We start from the raw sequence: 15,084 nt of genomic DNA on the forward strand, positions 1-15,084 counted from the left end.
TACTCTTGTCTGGGTCAGAGAAGCAAAACCGTAGTCAATTGCCCTGTTGTACCGCTGAAACTGTTGAGAACATTCGTGTGCCGTGCATCTCCTTATCAGTAGGACCTTCCAAACATGCGTATCGGTGCTTGCCCAGCAGATATTATGTCATTAAAGAATTTCCTGGAAGCAATTAGCCCCCCTCCACATTCCTTTTTTACCTTTTTTTGTGTTTGTTCTGCCTCGGACTCGGGTGCTGTGTTCTGAGAAATATTTCAATGGATGTCTAAAACAGAACTCAGGAGACAGACGTAGCTACTGTAACTAAAAGCTGGAAGGAGCTGAGCACATTCTACGCTATGTGGAAGCGTTCGTCTAAGACTCTATGCTTGTGACTAAAATAAAATCTTGGACTTCACTGCTGATGAAGAACGGGAAGGAAAAAGAATTTGGAAGAGAAGAAGTAAGTGACTTTTGAGTTATTTTACATATAGGATACATGCATGTTATAGATCGGTTGTCCCTATACATTTTTTTAATTATTTTTGTGTGTCGCATGGCAAGCGAAAGCTGCCAGCTGTTTGGTGCGTGTGTGTGTGAGTAAGGAAGATCCTTCACGATCCAGCCTTGATTTTCGGAAGCGACAGTAATTGCATGTGAACGGAAGATGCAGTGCTGAAGGTACAGTATTGGTGATGCTGTTCTGAGTGTCGTGTTTGGATACCTTAATTTTCGTAATGTTTTTTGCTTGTCACGTTAATGGTGTGAGGATCGATTTTTAATTTTAATGGATTCGAAAATGTTTTTGTGATTTTAGACTGGATGAAAAGTGAGAAGCTATTTAAGCAACCTGTTAATCAAATGGAGTAGGACCGAGTGTTTATGAAGTGCTTTCCTGTATCTTTGTGTTTCATATGTCGGTATCTAGCATTTTAAATCAGTAGAAACGTAACTTCTATAAAAAATAAAATGGGTTTAAATGGAAAAAAATGTTTATTTGGTTTTGTTTGATTGTCATTGATGAAACTGGCGTTCTTCATTTGAATTCTCTGATGTCAGTATTCTGAAACTAATGAGAATGTGGTTTAGCTTCAAGTACTACAGTATATATACTGTATTGGTTTGGGTTGGGAGAATGCGTTTCATTGCGCAGGTGTGGAAAAGCTGCCGATTATAAGTACTTATTTCTAAATTATTGTATAATAATGGTAAATTATTTTGTACAATAGGAATGCGAGTGTAAATGTGGTGACTTCTGTGTCAGAAAGTGTAACCTTTGAAGTCACCGAATTTATTGATTGCATATACAGTACGTTTTTCAATTTCAACTTTTTGAATTAAGCATACATTTGGAGTATTGAATAACAGAATAGGAGGCTTTCCTAAATCGTGATTTTGTTTATTTGGAATTATATTTTAAAGAAATAGAGAAATGTGCTTTCGTTTTCCTTCCTTGTACAATTAAAGGCTGAATAAAAAACATTTTAGCTCAATTAAAATTGAATTGTTCGCCCCCCCGCCTTGGAAATCAGTGGCATGTTCCGGAGCCGACTGGGTCTTTAATAATTGCACAAATAAATTGTTTGGACAAAGAAACTAATTGATCTTAGTCAATCCAATAGGAAAGATAAAATACCAAATGAGAAACTCAAACTTCATTTCATATATACTAAAAACTATCATTTAATATGTTGCATGAAACAACGCTGTCTTAAGGTTTTATCTTGTAGTTTTCGACGTTCAAATAAATTGGGAGCGATGTTAATTCAGTTTTTGTTAAATATTAAAATTAGTGTTTTCAATTTTCCAAAACAACAGAATTAGAATGAAAACAGTACAACAGGCAGCATCAACCGCCCACCCTCGATGATTACCTCCCTCCAAATGTTCAACCAAAGGACCTGTAAGCAAAGATCAGACTGCAGCAGGAGAACGTAAAAGTGCAACAGGGGTTTGACCGCATCAGTTGCAGCCCCTTTAATCCCCTCAAACTGTGCAATGGATTTAAACAGTAGTAAACGTCCATATAAATGATATCAATATCAAAAGCAGGATCCAAAGGTCATGCTAAGAATAACAGGACAAAGAAGATGAGACCTCATTCCAGAACCTACAGTAGCTACTATGGATTGGCATTCCATAAATTGATAAAAATGGTAACCACAGTGCTCCCTGGACAGAGTTTACACCAGGACTAGTGACAAGTTTCTTATGACAGGAGCGGCCTACTCTCTTGTGATGAAAAATTAAGTAAATTGTTCCATGATTACAGCAGGATTTTTTGTAACCAAAAACACTTTTGTGCTAGTAAATATTTTCATTTGTGACATTCAAGCCCTTATTCCAAACTGCTGTTATGGGTTTGGACTGTACTGTATGTTTGTATACAGATAGAGGAAGCCAGTCCCTTTTTCCCCCTGAAGTTTAGTACATTATGCACAGGTAGTGTAGACAACCCTCCCCTACCCACCTCCCACCCCAGGAACACCAGAGAAAACATGCATTTCAGAATCGTTATACAAATAAAAAAAAAAATGAAAGAGCGAAGCAATTCATGTCAAGGCTGCCGTTCCTGGAGTGAACAAAGACCAATTTCTTTTAAAATATCTGTTAGTGTATGCCCCCCTTTATCAGTCCTTAGTGAAACAGGAAAAGGCGATTTGCTTGAATGGGGTTTAACATTATGGACAACAGGAGAATGAGAAAGGCTTGCTTTCTTAGAGTTTGTGAAATCTCTCCTCTACACAAGGTGGCCCAAATACACAGAAAACATGGTGGTGTAGTGGTTACCATGGCTGCCTCACAGCTTCATGTTCCTCGGTAACCGTATTGGTAAAATGTGACCCCAGTATTGATCAGAGTATGACAGTATATAATCTACTATTGATTTGTTTAGCTGACACTTTTATCCAAAGCAATTTACATTTACTGTACAATACTTATGCAGGTTGTTTGAATGGAGCAATTCAGGTGAAGCACCTTGCTCAAGGATACAATAGCAGTATCTCAGATAGGATGTGAACCCACAACCTTAAGATTCAAGTTCAAAACCCTCAAAATTGTTTCACATTGCTGCCACTTGAAAGATGACATAGTCTACAGTGAAGTGTATAATGTGGAGGAGGCAACAAATGTTATCTAAAGCAATATATTAATAAAGTCCTTCTGATTTTGTTATGCTCATTTGGTAATTTAGGCTTCCAGCTGGCATGAGCATGAAGCTTGGTATTGGAGTAAATACAAAAAATAGATTATGGCTCACACAAAGTTTGTATTTTTTTCAGTTATAGGGAAGTAACGGCCGTATTAACATCCCTCTGCAATTAATGTTTCTAAATATTAATATATATCATTTCAAGCAGAAGGAGTCCTATTTAGGTGAATTTTATCACATTTACCAAAACAAATTCAGGAGGAATGTCATAAAGGTCAAGGGATTCATTCTTTATGCTTCTTGATCTGCCTCCTTTAGCTCAGACAATGATATAGAACAGTATGTGTGCATCCAGTGTAGCCTTCTCTTCAAGAGAAAAATCAAATAAATGCAGAGATTGGAGAAACTTCAAACAAGCCAATTTAATGACAAGATTTGCTGCAAAGTTTCAAAGCTCATACTGTATATGCCTGAGCCAGCTGACATTAAAACAGTAATTCTGCGAAGGTTATGGATAAGAATTTCAGTATGCTGTCTAAGCAGTACGTTTTATTCTTTTGTGATACATTTGATTTCCAATTCACTAGAATCAGAAAAAAAAATAGTTTTTGAGCTTATCCTAGAAAGGCAAATGTGGTTTATAATTCACAAAATTATGTGAAATGTAATTGAAATCAAGTAGAGTTAACATTAACAAGAACAGAATCACAAACTGAATTCCTATCACTACAAGGGTTGTAGTTTTAAGCATAGCTAAAACTCTTCCAATGTACCAGACAAATTTCAGTTTTACATAGTAATTTAGATGTAGTCATTTCTACCTGTTTTTTTAACAGGTAGATTTTCACTTTAACATTACTGGGCTCTAATAAAGCATTGCCAAGATTCATATTTTCGCTCATCTCCTGTCATTTTTTTATTTTTTGATACATTTTAACCTTTTGTAATAAAGGATTTTATTATAAAAAATAAACTTAACACATTAAACTTTGTGTTAAGGGCACATATTTCAAAATAGCACCTAATGTTTATGCATTTGCTAACAACTGCATTAATGTAACTATTGTTCTGTAAATGAGCAGAAGTATTATTGTTTTCCTACGTGTTGTTTACTGTTGTGACTATAAGCATGTTACTCAACTAGTTAACCAGGAATGTAATTGCTTTCATACATACTGTTCTCTGCTGTGTTAAGGTAAAGTTTTGGTGTTTAAGGGAACATTTGTGGAATCAAAATGAGATTATAACACAGGCCGTAATGGGAATTTAATTTCCTTTATATGTATTTTCACTTTACAGGACATTTTCAAGGAGCAAATTAAGCTTGTATAAATCGAGATCACTGTACAGTATGTAACACTTGACATGGATAAAATGGTAGTGATATGTAGTCTCAGCATTATGTACCACAGACAATAGGGCTTAGACAGTAAAGTTTGTTCATAACAAAACACCAACTGAATACAGTTAATTAAGCATTGGGTTTCTTTTCTTCTCTTTTCACCATGGAATAAACCTTTACTTGTTCCTAAGGTACACTTGATTGTTCTTTAAAGAAGAGGATGATAAAATAACTACTGTATATTTCCTGAAATATTGTTTGTCCTGACCTCTTAGTTAGTGATGGTTGTCATGTTATATTGCTGTGTGGGAGTCTGCTGCAAAACATTTTTTTTCTAGAGGATTGAATTGAATTGAGGATATTACATTGTAATACTTATCATTTTTTGAACTGATTCATGATCAAAACAATTGATAACTAAAAGGCAACTGCAGGCAAAAACATGCAGTGTTTCTTCTGCTCTGCCAGTCTAACACAGAGATGGGGTATCAAATAAATTCTCATAGCATCACCAATTTAAATGATTAATCTTAAATTTGCAAATTATTTGTGTGATACCCACCCAATTCGAAGCAGCATCTTGTGTGTTTTTCACATCTCTGACTGCTGTGAAACCCATGACTACGCACAGGAGAAAACAAGGAAGTGTAGGCAGACTCCTTTGACTCGCCCATCTTTGAACCACTTGTCATTTAACACAGGGGTCACAGGCATCACGGCTCTGTGCTGGAGATTCAGTGCCGATTGGAGGAGAGGCAGCCCTCTCTGACAGCACCGCAGCCAGGAGGCTGATAATCGAGTCAAGGCTGTGCTGCTGAGAGCCAGGAGAGCAAAGGGCTGACTAATCTTACCTTACAGTCAGTGGTGCTCAAACACTTGTGCACCACCACTTGCGCAATCTCGGTAACAGCCAGGCAGCAACATGGCCCAGGCTCAAACTCAACTCCCAGAGCTCCACCCATACTCAGGCAGGTGCCTCTACTGGATGAGCCACATGGGAGGCCTGAGCACCATTGATTTTTCCATGTCTGTGATCATAGAGATTGATGCAATTCTTACAAGAGGTGATTACTAGCAAATTGTGTCCTGTGATAAGCACATAAATTAATACATAACCATATAAACCAATGAAGAGAAAAATCAATGGCAGGTTTATGGCACTGTTTTTAGCTTCCATTAAATGAACATTTTCCATTTTCCATAAAAAGAAATAGGGCCATAAATAGCGCCCATAACTAACAGCAGTTATTCTTAATGATTACACAGAAAAATGGTAGCAAACTTTGCTGTGTAATTTTACAAAACATTGAAAAAATATTTAAGCATTTTTGAAGGAAGTGTTAGAGTTTTAAAAGCATTATTGTATTTTTTTTCCCTCAAGCTGAGTTATTGTTGTTTTTGTTATTAGTTTCAGAAGTGTTCTGCTGTAATGAATGTACTGCCAGATGAATGTTTTTTTTCTGTCTGTTGGAGTCCACAGTCAAGATGATTTTAGAAGTGGTTAATGGTCTTTTGGATCGATAAAATTCGTTGTCTATAGTTATTTAAATTAAAAACAACAAACCTGTCAAATTCTTTATCATAGTATGGTACTTCCATTAAGTTTTTTTTTACTTTGTTGATCATAAAAAATGTTCAAGCAGCATAATCACTCTTCACTGTGTTTACTGTACTATTCTGTATACTACTGAAAGCAGACAGTCCCAAAATTCTAATAAAACACATCTAAGATTTAGAAAGTGAGTGAAAACCTTCGTTTCTATAATTTGTGGCTGCTGGGATAACCAGTAACTAACTCTCACATTAAATAAACTAATTTTCTTTTTGCTACAGAGCACAATTTACTCCTGCCTCCTGATTGCAGTTGTAAGTGTTGTAAATGGAGTTCTAGTAAGAGACAATATACAGTAGCTGTGAACAAGAAGAACAATATTTTGTCACCTGAACACAGGTCATATACAGTATACAGCATATGTACAGCAGATATACAGGTACAGTATGTGGATACAGCCCTGCTTTGTTTATACAGGAGAACAGCCTACATAATGGTAATTTTCTCTTTTGTTCCAGTGGCAGCACCTGATCTTCTGGATCCAAAATCAGCCACACAGAACTCAAAACCTCGCCTCTCCTTTTCTACCAAACCCATCGTTTTAAATTCAGGGGATGAGTGCGACACAGTAGCAACAGTCATGAAGTGGAAAACAGTCACTGCCATTTTCCTGCTTGTTGTGCTGTATTTGATCATTGGTGCTACAGTATTTAAAGCCCTGGAGCAGCCTCATGAGAGTTCCCAAAAAAGCATCATTCTGGCCGAGAAGCTGGAGTTTCTGTCCAAGCACTCTTGTGTCAACTCCTCAGAGCTGGAGGAACTCATTAAGGTAATGAACCATTTCATCTTTGGCAGAGGCTATTGCACTAGACAGGTTCTCATTTTGGCTTTGTTCCATTAATCTTGTGGCTTTCCAGAAGGAACACAGATTCTACTAATGTGTTTAATAGAAATTATAAGTGGACATTAAGATTATGGATTCCATCATTGTGAGGGTTCCTTTACATGTAATTGGTCATACAATTCCTGACATTTTTTTAATGTACTGTATACATTTATGTACGTATGTTCCCTTTTGTGATAAAACAGTTTTTTTTATCTTGGGAGTAACTCAAACACTGTAGCTAGCCAGGTGGTGATTATGTAACAACAATGTCACAAAACTTTTCTTCTTACAGTACATGTATTTTATTTTTTTTGTCAGTTTTTGAATACAGAAAATTAGTAGAAATTAAGAAACAAGTATCCTCCCATGATTTGGAGGAAACTTATTTCCATAATCTTTTTGCAGATGAGTTTTATTATAGACAAAACATTGTTTTTTTATTTGACTTGTTCTGTAGCTACAGGTATATGTTAACTGGTTAACACATTGATGAATAGATTAATTTTAATGAATGATAATTTTTTCAGGATGAAATACAGCATATTTCTAAAACCAAAAAATAAATAAATGTTGTTCTCTGTTAATCCAAAACCAAGATTTTGCTGGTGTTTGAAAATGACATAAATGTTTAGTTTGAAAGAAGTATTAAGAGCAAGATTTTACTATATTAACATCTATCAGACTTGATTTCCAAATTACTGCAAATAAATCAGACATACAGTATTAAGTCTTATTCACTTTTCATCTTGACATACAGGCCAAGGCGTCCAAAGCTTTTTATATTGTAGCTATTTCATCAGAGTGCCTCATAATTAAGAACTTTATTGCTCACATGAATACGAAAAGCATTAGGAAAATACAGCCACATTAGTAGATCCGTGGAGCATGAGACAGAATTCCCCTTCTCTAGGAGTAACAGTCACATGATTTCAAGCCTACAGTATGTCACCTAAAATTTGGTAAAACATGTGGGATGTGATTACGAATTTCAATTTACCCGTACGCTAATCATAGTCTCACCTGAAGGCAATCCTGAAAGACGAATCCTGGTACAATAGTTCATGTATAATCTTCATAATCTAGTAGACAACATGACAAGGTAATGTCATACAGTACCAAAGCTTTTGCTGCTTCCAAATACTTCCAAATATCCTGTATGTTATGGGATGGGGTTTCCTACTGTTTTGGTCAGTGAGTGTAGTACAACCATTGTTTATATATAAATACAGGTTATTTTTAAGTCAATTATGTGAAATTAAAAATGTTTGTAATGTTCAGTGCTGTATTTCAGATTTCAGTATTTTCATATTAGATCATTACAACTTCCTCTTTGGCACGATTTTTATAATTAGGAAAAAAAATCTGTTTTAAACATCCAGAACTTGACAAACTATCTTTGTTAGCTTAGAACTAAAATGAGAATTTTCATTTTCTTATTGTCCTAATTTCAACTAAATGGTACGAGTCTGGTTCACCTTACACTTTTACCTCTGTCAGCAAGCTGACAATGTGGCTTTAAGGAATTCTTCTTCCAGGCAATTAAACAATGTTTAAACTAAATGGTGCCTGAAGCCATTTACATGCATGAAAAGAGAAATCTTGTACAAACCGTAGGTGAGACAGACTAAAGGAATCACAATGGAGAAAACATCACTTTAGCTTGACTTCATCAAGCTTCATCAAGCTTTATCAAAATTCCTTATATAGTATCTAGAAATATCGAATACTAAATATATAACGTTTTTTAAAGCTTGTACAACCAATGAAGTTATTTTTTTACTTAATTTCATACATTTATATGTAAATATGAAATGTCATATAATAAAGTATGTCATAATAGTAAAATCATATAATAATCATAGCAGTTAAGATGAGATTGATAGAGTACTTCAAGATGTTACTGGGAATGTTCAGAGCAGTTAGGAGCCCAGTGTTTAGTTATATCTTCATAAGATACATATACTGTAAGATACTTTCTCAAGTCTAGTATTTATAATCAAAATAATTTGAGGATTTTGCAGCTTGTGGGGGGGTGCAGTGGTGAAGGGGTAGTGTAAGCATTGCTGCCTCACAGCACTGGTGCCCTGGGTTCAGTTCCTGGGGTGTAATGTGCATGCAGTTTGTACATTCTCCCTGTGTTTGCATGGGTTTCTTCAGGTGCTCTGGTGTCACCCTGCAGTCCAAAGACATACTGGAAGGTTAATTGTATTCTGGGAAAAACTGGCCCTAGTGTGAGTGTGTCTGTGTCTGTGTGTGCCCTGTGATGTACTGGTGTCCTGTCCAGGGTGCATCCAGCCTTGTGCTCATTGCATGCTGGGATAATTGCGGGCTCCCCCACAACCCTGTATTGGATAAAGTGGTCAGAAAAAGATTGCGTGATTCCTAGCTTAGTGAGATTCTTATTTTTTTATCTTGGTGGGAGTTTCTAATTATGCACCATCAATTCTAGATGATTAACGAAATTCTAAAGATACACAAAATTAATTACTTGCTCATTTTGGGTGGTTATTGTTAGTGGCCTTAAGGCTAATTTTACAAAATACAGTATGTAATTATATTAAAAGATTGTGATGCATTGTGTCTTAGTTTACTATCTATTTTATTTTTTGCAGATACAAAGCAAATTGGCACATTAACACTGCCTTCTTTCTTATATGGGGTTGTTTCATAGAATGAGATTCAGATTCATTGAACAAGAGCTTTAGGCAAAGGTCTTGACGCAAATGAACTAGATAGAACAGAACACACAATGAATGTACTGGAGGACTATGTTATGTGCAGCATTAATGTACAGACATGCATCAGTGCTGTCTATTGCTTATGCTTCTGTTATTTTAGTGCTGGTTATTTATCTGTTGAAGCAAGCATTTCCCTGGTTAGATAACAGCAGCAGGTCTATAGGAAGTTTGTGTACATGATAGGTAATAATAATTCCTTACACTTATACAGTATAGAGCTTTTCTGGACATTCCACTCAAAGCGCTTACAAGTAATGGGGATAGATAGATAAGACTTTATTGATCCCGAAGGGAAATTAATGGATCCCCTTCACCTCCACCAATGTGCAGCATCCATCCTGGATGATGTGACAGCAGCCATAATGCGTCAGAACTCTCACCACACATCAGCTATTAGTGGGAAGGAGAACAGGGTGATGAAGCCAATTCATAGATGGGGATTATTAGGAGGCCATGATTGGTGAAGGCCAATGGGAAATTTGGCCAGGACACAGGGGTTACACCCCTACTCTTTTCGAGAAGCACCCTGGGAATTTTAATGACCACAGAGAGTCATGAACTCAGTTTCACATCTCATCCAAAGGATGGCTCCTGTTTACATTATTGTGTTCATGTCACTATAATGGAGCATTAGGAAGCACACAGACTGGTGAGCACCCCCTAATGGCTCCATTAACATCTCTTCCAGCAGCAAGCTTTCCCAGGAGGTCTCCCAACCAGGTACCAGCCAGGCTCACACCTGCTTAGCTTCAGTGGGTAGCTAGTGGAAGGGTTCAGTGAGTTGCGGGGTGACATGGCTGCTGGCTAAATGGCTGCTGCTAGGAAAAGGAAAATGATGCAATGTACTGTAGTGACAGCATCTAATTCAAGCTATATAGCAGCCGTGCTGTATTCTGCTCATTTTGAGATATTGTGTTTTCTACACGGGTTATCAGTAAAATAATAATACACTTAACGCCTGTTCAAATCAAGGGAAGCCTCAGCTTGCTTTATCAGCCCTGGGCAGTTCTTTAACTACCCTGCTAGTGAAAAAACATGAAGTCTGTTTTTAGGACTGCATTAAGATGGTGTGTCCCATGTGCGTTATGCTGTCATGCACTCATTTCAAGAATACCTAACATTAATTACTGAGCAATCCAAGGAATTGGCTAGAAGGATAATAGTGTTGGTTGCACAAATACAGCCTGAAGGGATTGTCTAAACACCCTTTTTAAATGCTCTTTGGGCCCAGTATTTCATGTCACATTCACTAATGTTGATAATGACACAGTTTAACTGAGACGTTAAAAGCAAGAACAAGTGAATTTGCATCCACATATTATAATCTGAGTAGCAAGCATAACCTCAAAAGCGTAACTAATTTCATTCTGCTTTCTAGTCACTGGACATACTGTAAGTATAATATTTGAGGTGTTTATAATCATTATTAGTTGATTACACAGTCTCATTTTCTATTAATTCCTAATACTATGTAAACACCAGAAATGCAATAACAACATTATTAAACATATTAAACTGGAAATTAGAAGCTAATGTTTTTAGTATGGGGGGGGGACTTTTACAAGGAGTTGTATCTCAGTGAAAAAGTTACAGGCCCTCCTTTTCTGAACCTCACCATACATTACATTGCATTATATTCTCTTTCCACGTTTGCTAATTTAAGTACTTTATCTATTTGTATTCGAAGACCCCACCTTTTCATTTTTAAGTCTAATGATGTTTCTTTCACAGTATTAAGGTGGATTTTAGATGAAGTTGAAGTGTCTCACTGCTTAGCATTTGAAGTTACAGAATAAGGAGACAGGAAGATTGCTTACTGTAGTCATACGAGGTAGCGGTTATTACCGTTACACCTTTAACTGACCTATCTATCTTTTATCATTGTCAGCTAAAACATATTACAATTTGCAAAATGCAGTGTCTTTTTGTAATGAAACTTGAATGACAGAAGAGTAATAACTTGGGCTCTGTGGATCTCAGATGTTCCTGACAGTTTTCTTTTGAGTGCTTCTCTTAACCTATATACTTTTATTCAGTGAGGGTAATAATTTTAAATTGCATTGCAAGGTTTTAGTGTGGCTCTTATCTCTGGACTGCTTTTTTATTCAAAATATGATCAAATCTTTCACATTACTTAATGATAGTAATGAAAAATTGATTGTAATAGTGATTGTAATAGTGAATTAATGGAAACTGGGAATAACACAGTTTCCATTAATCACATAGTCTTATTTAACACTTAAAGGAAAAAAAGTGGAGATTATTGTTATTATACTCATCATCCAGGGCAACTTACTTTAGCAACAAAATATAACACATACAACAAAATACAAGTTTTAATTTTTAAAACAAGGTTGACATAATACACTTAAAAAATAGATGTGCAGTAAATGGAATGGGAAAGAAAATCGAACAAAATATACTGATCTACAAAAGTCTTAGACATCTTGGACACAGTTAGGAGTTATACAGTAATACTGTATATACAGTTCTGTACAGTAAAACCTCTATTTGTAAGGATCAAGTTCCTTGAAGTCTCTGCAGATGGTAAATTCACAAATGCATAATATCTTATGGGGAAAATATGGTGTGGTTGTGTGGCTTGAAGTAGCTTACCCTGTATTAGAGTTTTTTATTCTTAGAAGAGTGCATTTTCTTTACTTTTTATATCTATTTAATTTCTATCATAAATACAGCAATACTGTACAGTAATAAAGTTTATTACAGCAAAGTAATAACAGATAAGAAAGTAAATTAAGTTTACTCACTCCCTTCCCCACTCAACCAACTCTTTCTCCTGCTCCTGCTGTATGTCTAATATTTTCTAATTTCTTTTGTTATCCTGTTGCGCAAGACACAAGAACTGAAACTGTGATAGCTTAGAGAACCTAGGAGGTTTTTTGTTATTTAATATATTTATTTAACAAAAAACACTCACATAGGGGTATTAGTCTGATAACAGGTCTACACACAACACACAACTAACTCTTGCCTGGCTGAAACTGAATAATTAAAGCATAATCCTTGATGCACATCTAGCCAAGCTACGACTTTACTATGGAGACTGATGCAGGTCAAGTTATGTGGAAGAATTGGAATGTGAAGATTGTCAACTTTAGAAAAGCATTTAGCTTTCTGTGATTTGTTGTAAGCTATACACTATGTACTTAGACACACAGGCTATTTGCAATAAAACACATTGCAAAGCAGTATCTCAAAAAGCTATCTTTGCAAGTTAAATGTAAACTGTTTGGCCATGTGATATCTGACCTTATCTTAAAACAGTACGCAAGTGTGCAGCTGCCTTGAAAGATCAATCCTTTCTATGTACCATTGGAGTTTATATGAATGTCTTCCCTTTTCATTGGGTCTCAGGGTGATTACGCGTCTGTTCATTTTTTAAACTGATCTGGCTCAGATACCTTGCAGCCTCCACTCTTTTCATTCTGTATGCATTGCACTGGGACTTATTTTGTTCTGGTTTGTTCTGATTAAACTGAATAGAGTGCTGATAAAACTGAATAGAGTGCTTGGTGTCTAGAACACAAACTGATAGAAAAAGCAGAGATATTCCCATTTTAGCTGGCTTCATCACATTGAGATGGAAGATACTTATGGCGTTCACGCATAAATATAAATTGTGAGGTTAAAACAATTTGCTTTGCCTTAAAAAGAATACAAATCTGTCATACCTGCAAAGTAATTAAATGTAATAATTACATAACTCCTATCATACTATTTGGAGCTCTTAAGGCATATAATTTGTTAAGCTGACATTTCAAAAATACTAGAATGTTCTACCTTTATTTTTTGGTACTTCTGTAGAATTATTACATACTGAGAGGTCTTAACACTGTATGCTAATGCTACATCAATACTCATTTGTTGCACTTTTAGTATATTTCTGTTAAAATTAGATACATTTTATCTTTTTATCAAACAGGAACATGTCAACATGAGTTCTTTCCAGGTACTGTTTCTTCACAAGATTGTGATTTCCACAGAGAACAGCGGTATAGACTTATTTATGTGGATTGAACTCTTAACAACAAGTTAAATCATCACAGGTGATATTTTGAAGGGTCCTGATTTACGCAAGTCTTGTAACTGTAAGACCTTGGATAGTGACGCAACAATCAGCAGAAATGACTTTCTGGCATAGTTTGACAGTACTCCCCAATTTGTTCCCTAAATACCTAGATTTACTGTACTAGTCATTATAGCAATTGTCATCACACCCTGTGTTCATCACTTTACTCGCCAATATATTTAACAGCATTTAATGTTTCGTACAAACAAGATACTCTTACTGTGGTAACTTGATAAAAAAAAACATATAAACAATGTTTTGTCTCATATTAACAATATACAAGACATCTGTCCAAACCAAAATTTCAGGAGCTTACTGTAGAAACCTGACCTTTCATTCTATCAAGCTTATTTGATTACTAATAACCTATTGATCCAGGGAAAAGCATGACAGAAGTGAAGATCAATTCCACACTGAAAAATACAAAGAAGAAGCACAATATTTGACTTTTGATCCCCTTTCAGTTTTAAGGTAAGGGAAATAAGGTGAAAGGAATATAAAGCTCAGGAGGACAAGCATTAGAGTAGGGCTTACAGTCAAATGAAGTCAAATGAAGGAAGATCTGGAGGAGAGGTGAGAATTTTGTAAATGAATAGACAGGATTTAAAAAGAAATTAGTCTATCATGTAGAGAGGGGAAAAGGTGTGATCCACAATTAAGGATAATCAAATACTGCACTGAGGATGAAAGATCTCTCTAAGCCAATAGTTCCCCATTTTACCTCTCTTGGTAATGATTTAATTGACGTTTCTCTTTATTTTTTTTTACAAGGATTTCAGAATTCCTATTCAAGAAAAACACCAGGAGCCAGGATTATCCATGAGCTAGGATCACTTTGATCCTACACCTTTTTCTCAGTGACAGACTAATTTCTTTTTAAGTCCTCAACAGCCTAAATGCTGTGTTTCTTCTTTCTGTTTTACAGTGTAGAATGAACCTCTACTTGTTCCTTTGCAGCTACAGGCTGACACAGCTCCCTACTTGAACATCTAGATGTTCAGGAGAGTCAGACCAGACATATTAAAAATACCATTTGGCAAATATGATGCTTTACCCTAATGAATCAGTTCGTGATTTCAGGCTACGGTGTTCCATTTTCCTTCCTGATAGCTTGAGAATCTTTTTTCCATGTTAATGCAGTATTTAAAACGTTGCTAGACAGTCTATCATTATGAAGATATTTTCTGCTGCAGCACATTAGAATGAGCTGAACTACTACTGTGATACAGAAAGTGCAAGTGCAGCCAGTTGCTTTGACCCTCACTTGCATTTGAGTTTTTTTTCCATTACTTAGTGCTTGACAATGTGCTGTGCTCTTTTTAAGCAAGTGATTTAGAAAATAT

The 15,084-nt window shown here is 35.9% G+C and overlaps 1 protein-coding gene across 1 annotated transcript in view; it reads left to right on the forward strand.

Moving 5' to 3' along the window:
- The first annotated feature begins 224 nt into the window (after positions 1–224).
- Positions 225–15,084, forward strand: part of kcnk2a (potassium channel, subfamily K, member 2a) — a 58,015-nt gene continuing 43,155 nt past the window's right edge. The window contains exons 1-2 of the mRNA XM_088940265.1: positions 225–442; positions 6,546–6,856. Of these exons, the coding sequence (XP_088796391.1) occupies position 442; positions 6,546–6,856 (312 nt within the window). The 5' untranslated portion in view covers positions 225–441. The remainder of the gene's footprint in view (positions 443–6,545; positions 6,857–15,084) is intronic.

The sequence above is a fragment of the Atractosteus spatula genome, chromosome 2 (genome assembly GCF_055471065.1).
Source record: "Atractosteus spatula isolate fAtrSpa1 chromosome 2, fAtrSpa1.hap1, whole genome shotgun sequence".
Classification (NCBI taxonomy): domain Eukaryota; kingdom Metazoa; phylum Chordata; class Actinopteri; order Semionotiformes; family Lepisosteidae; genus Atractosteus; species Atractosteus spatula.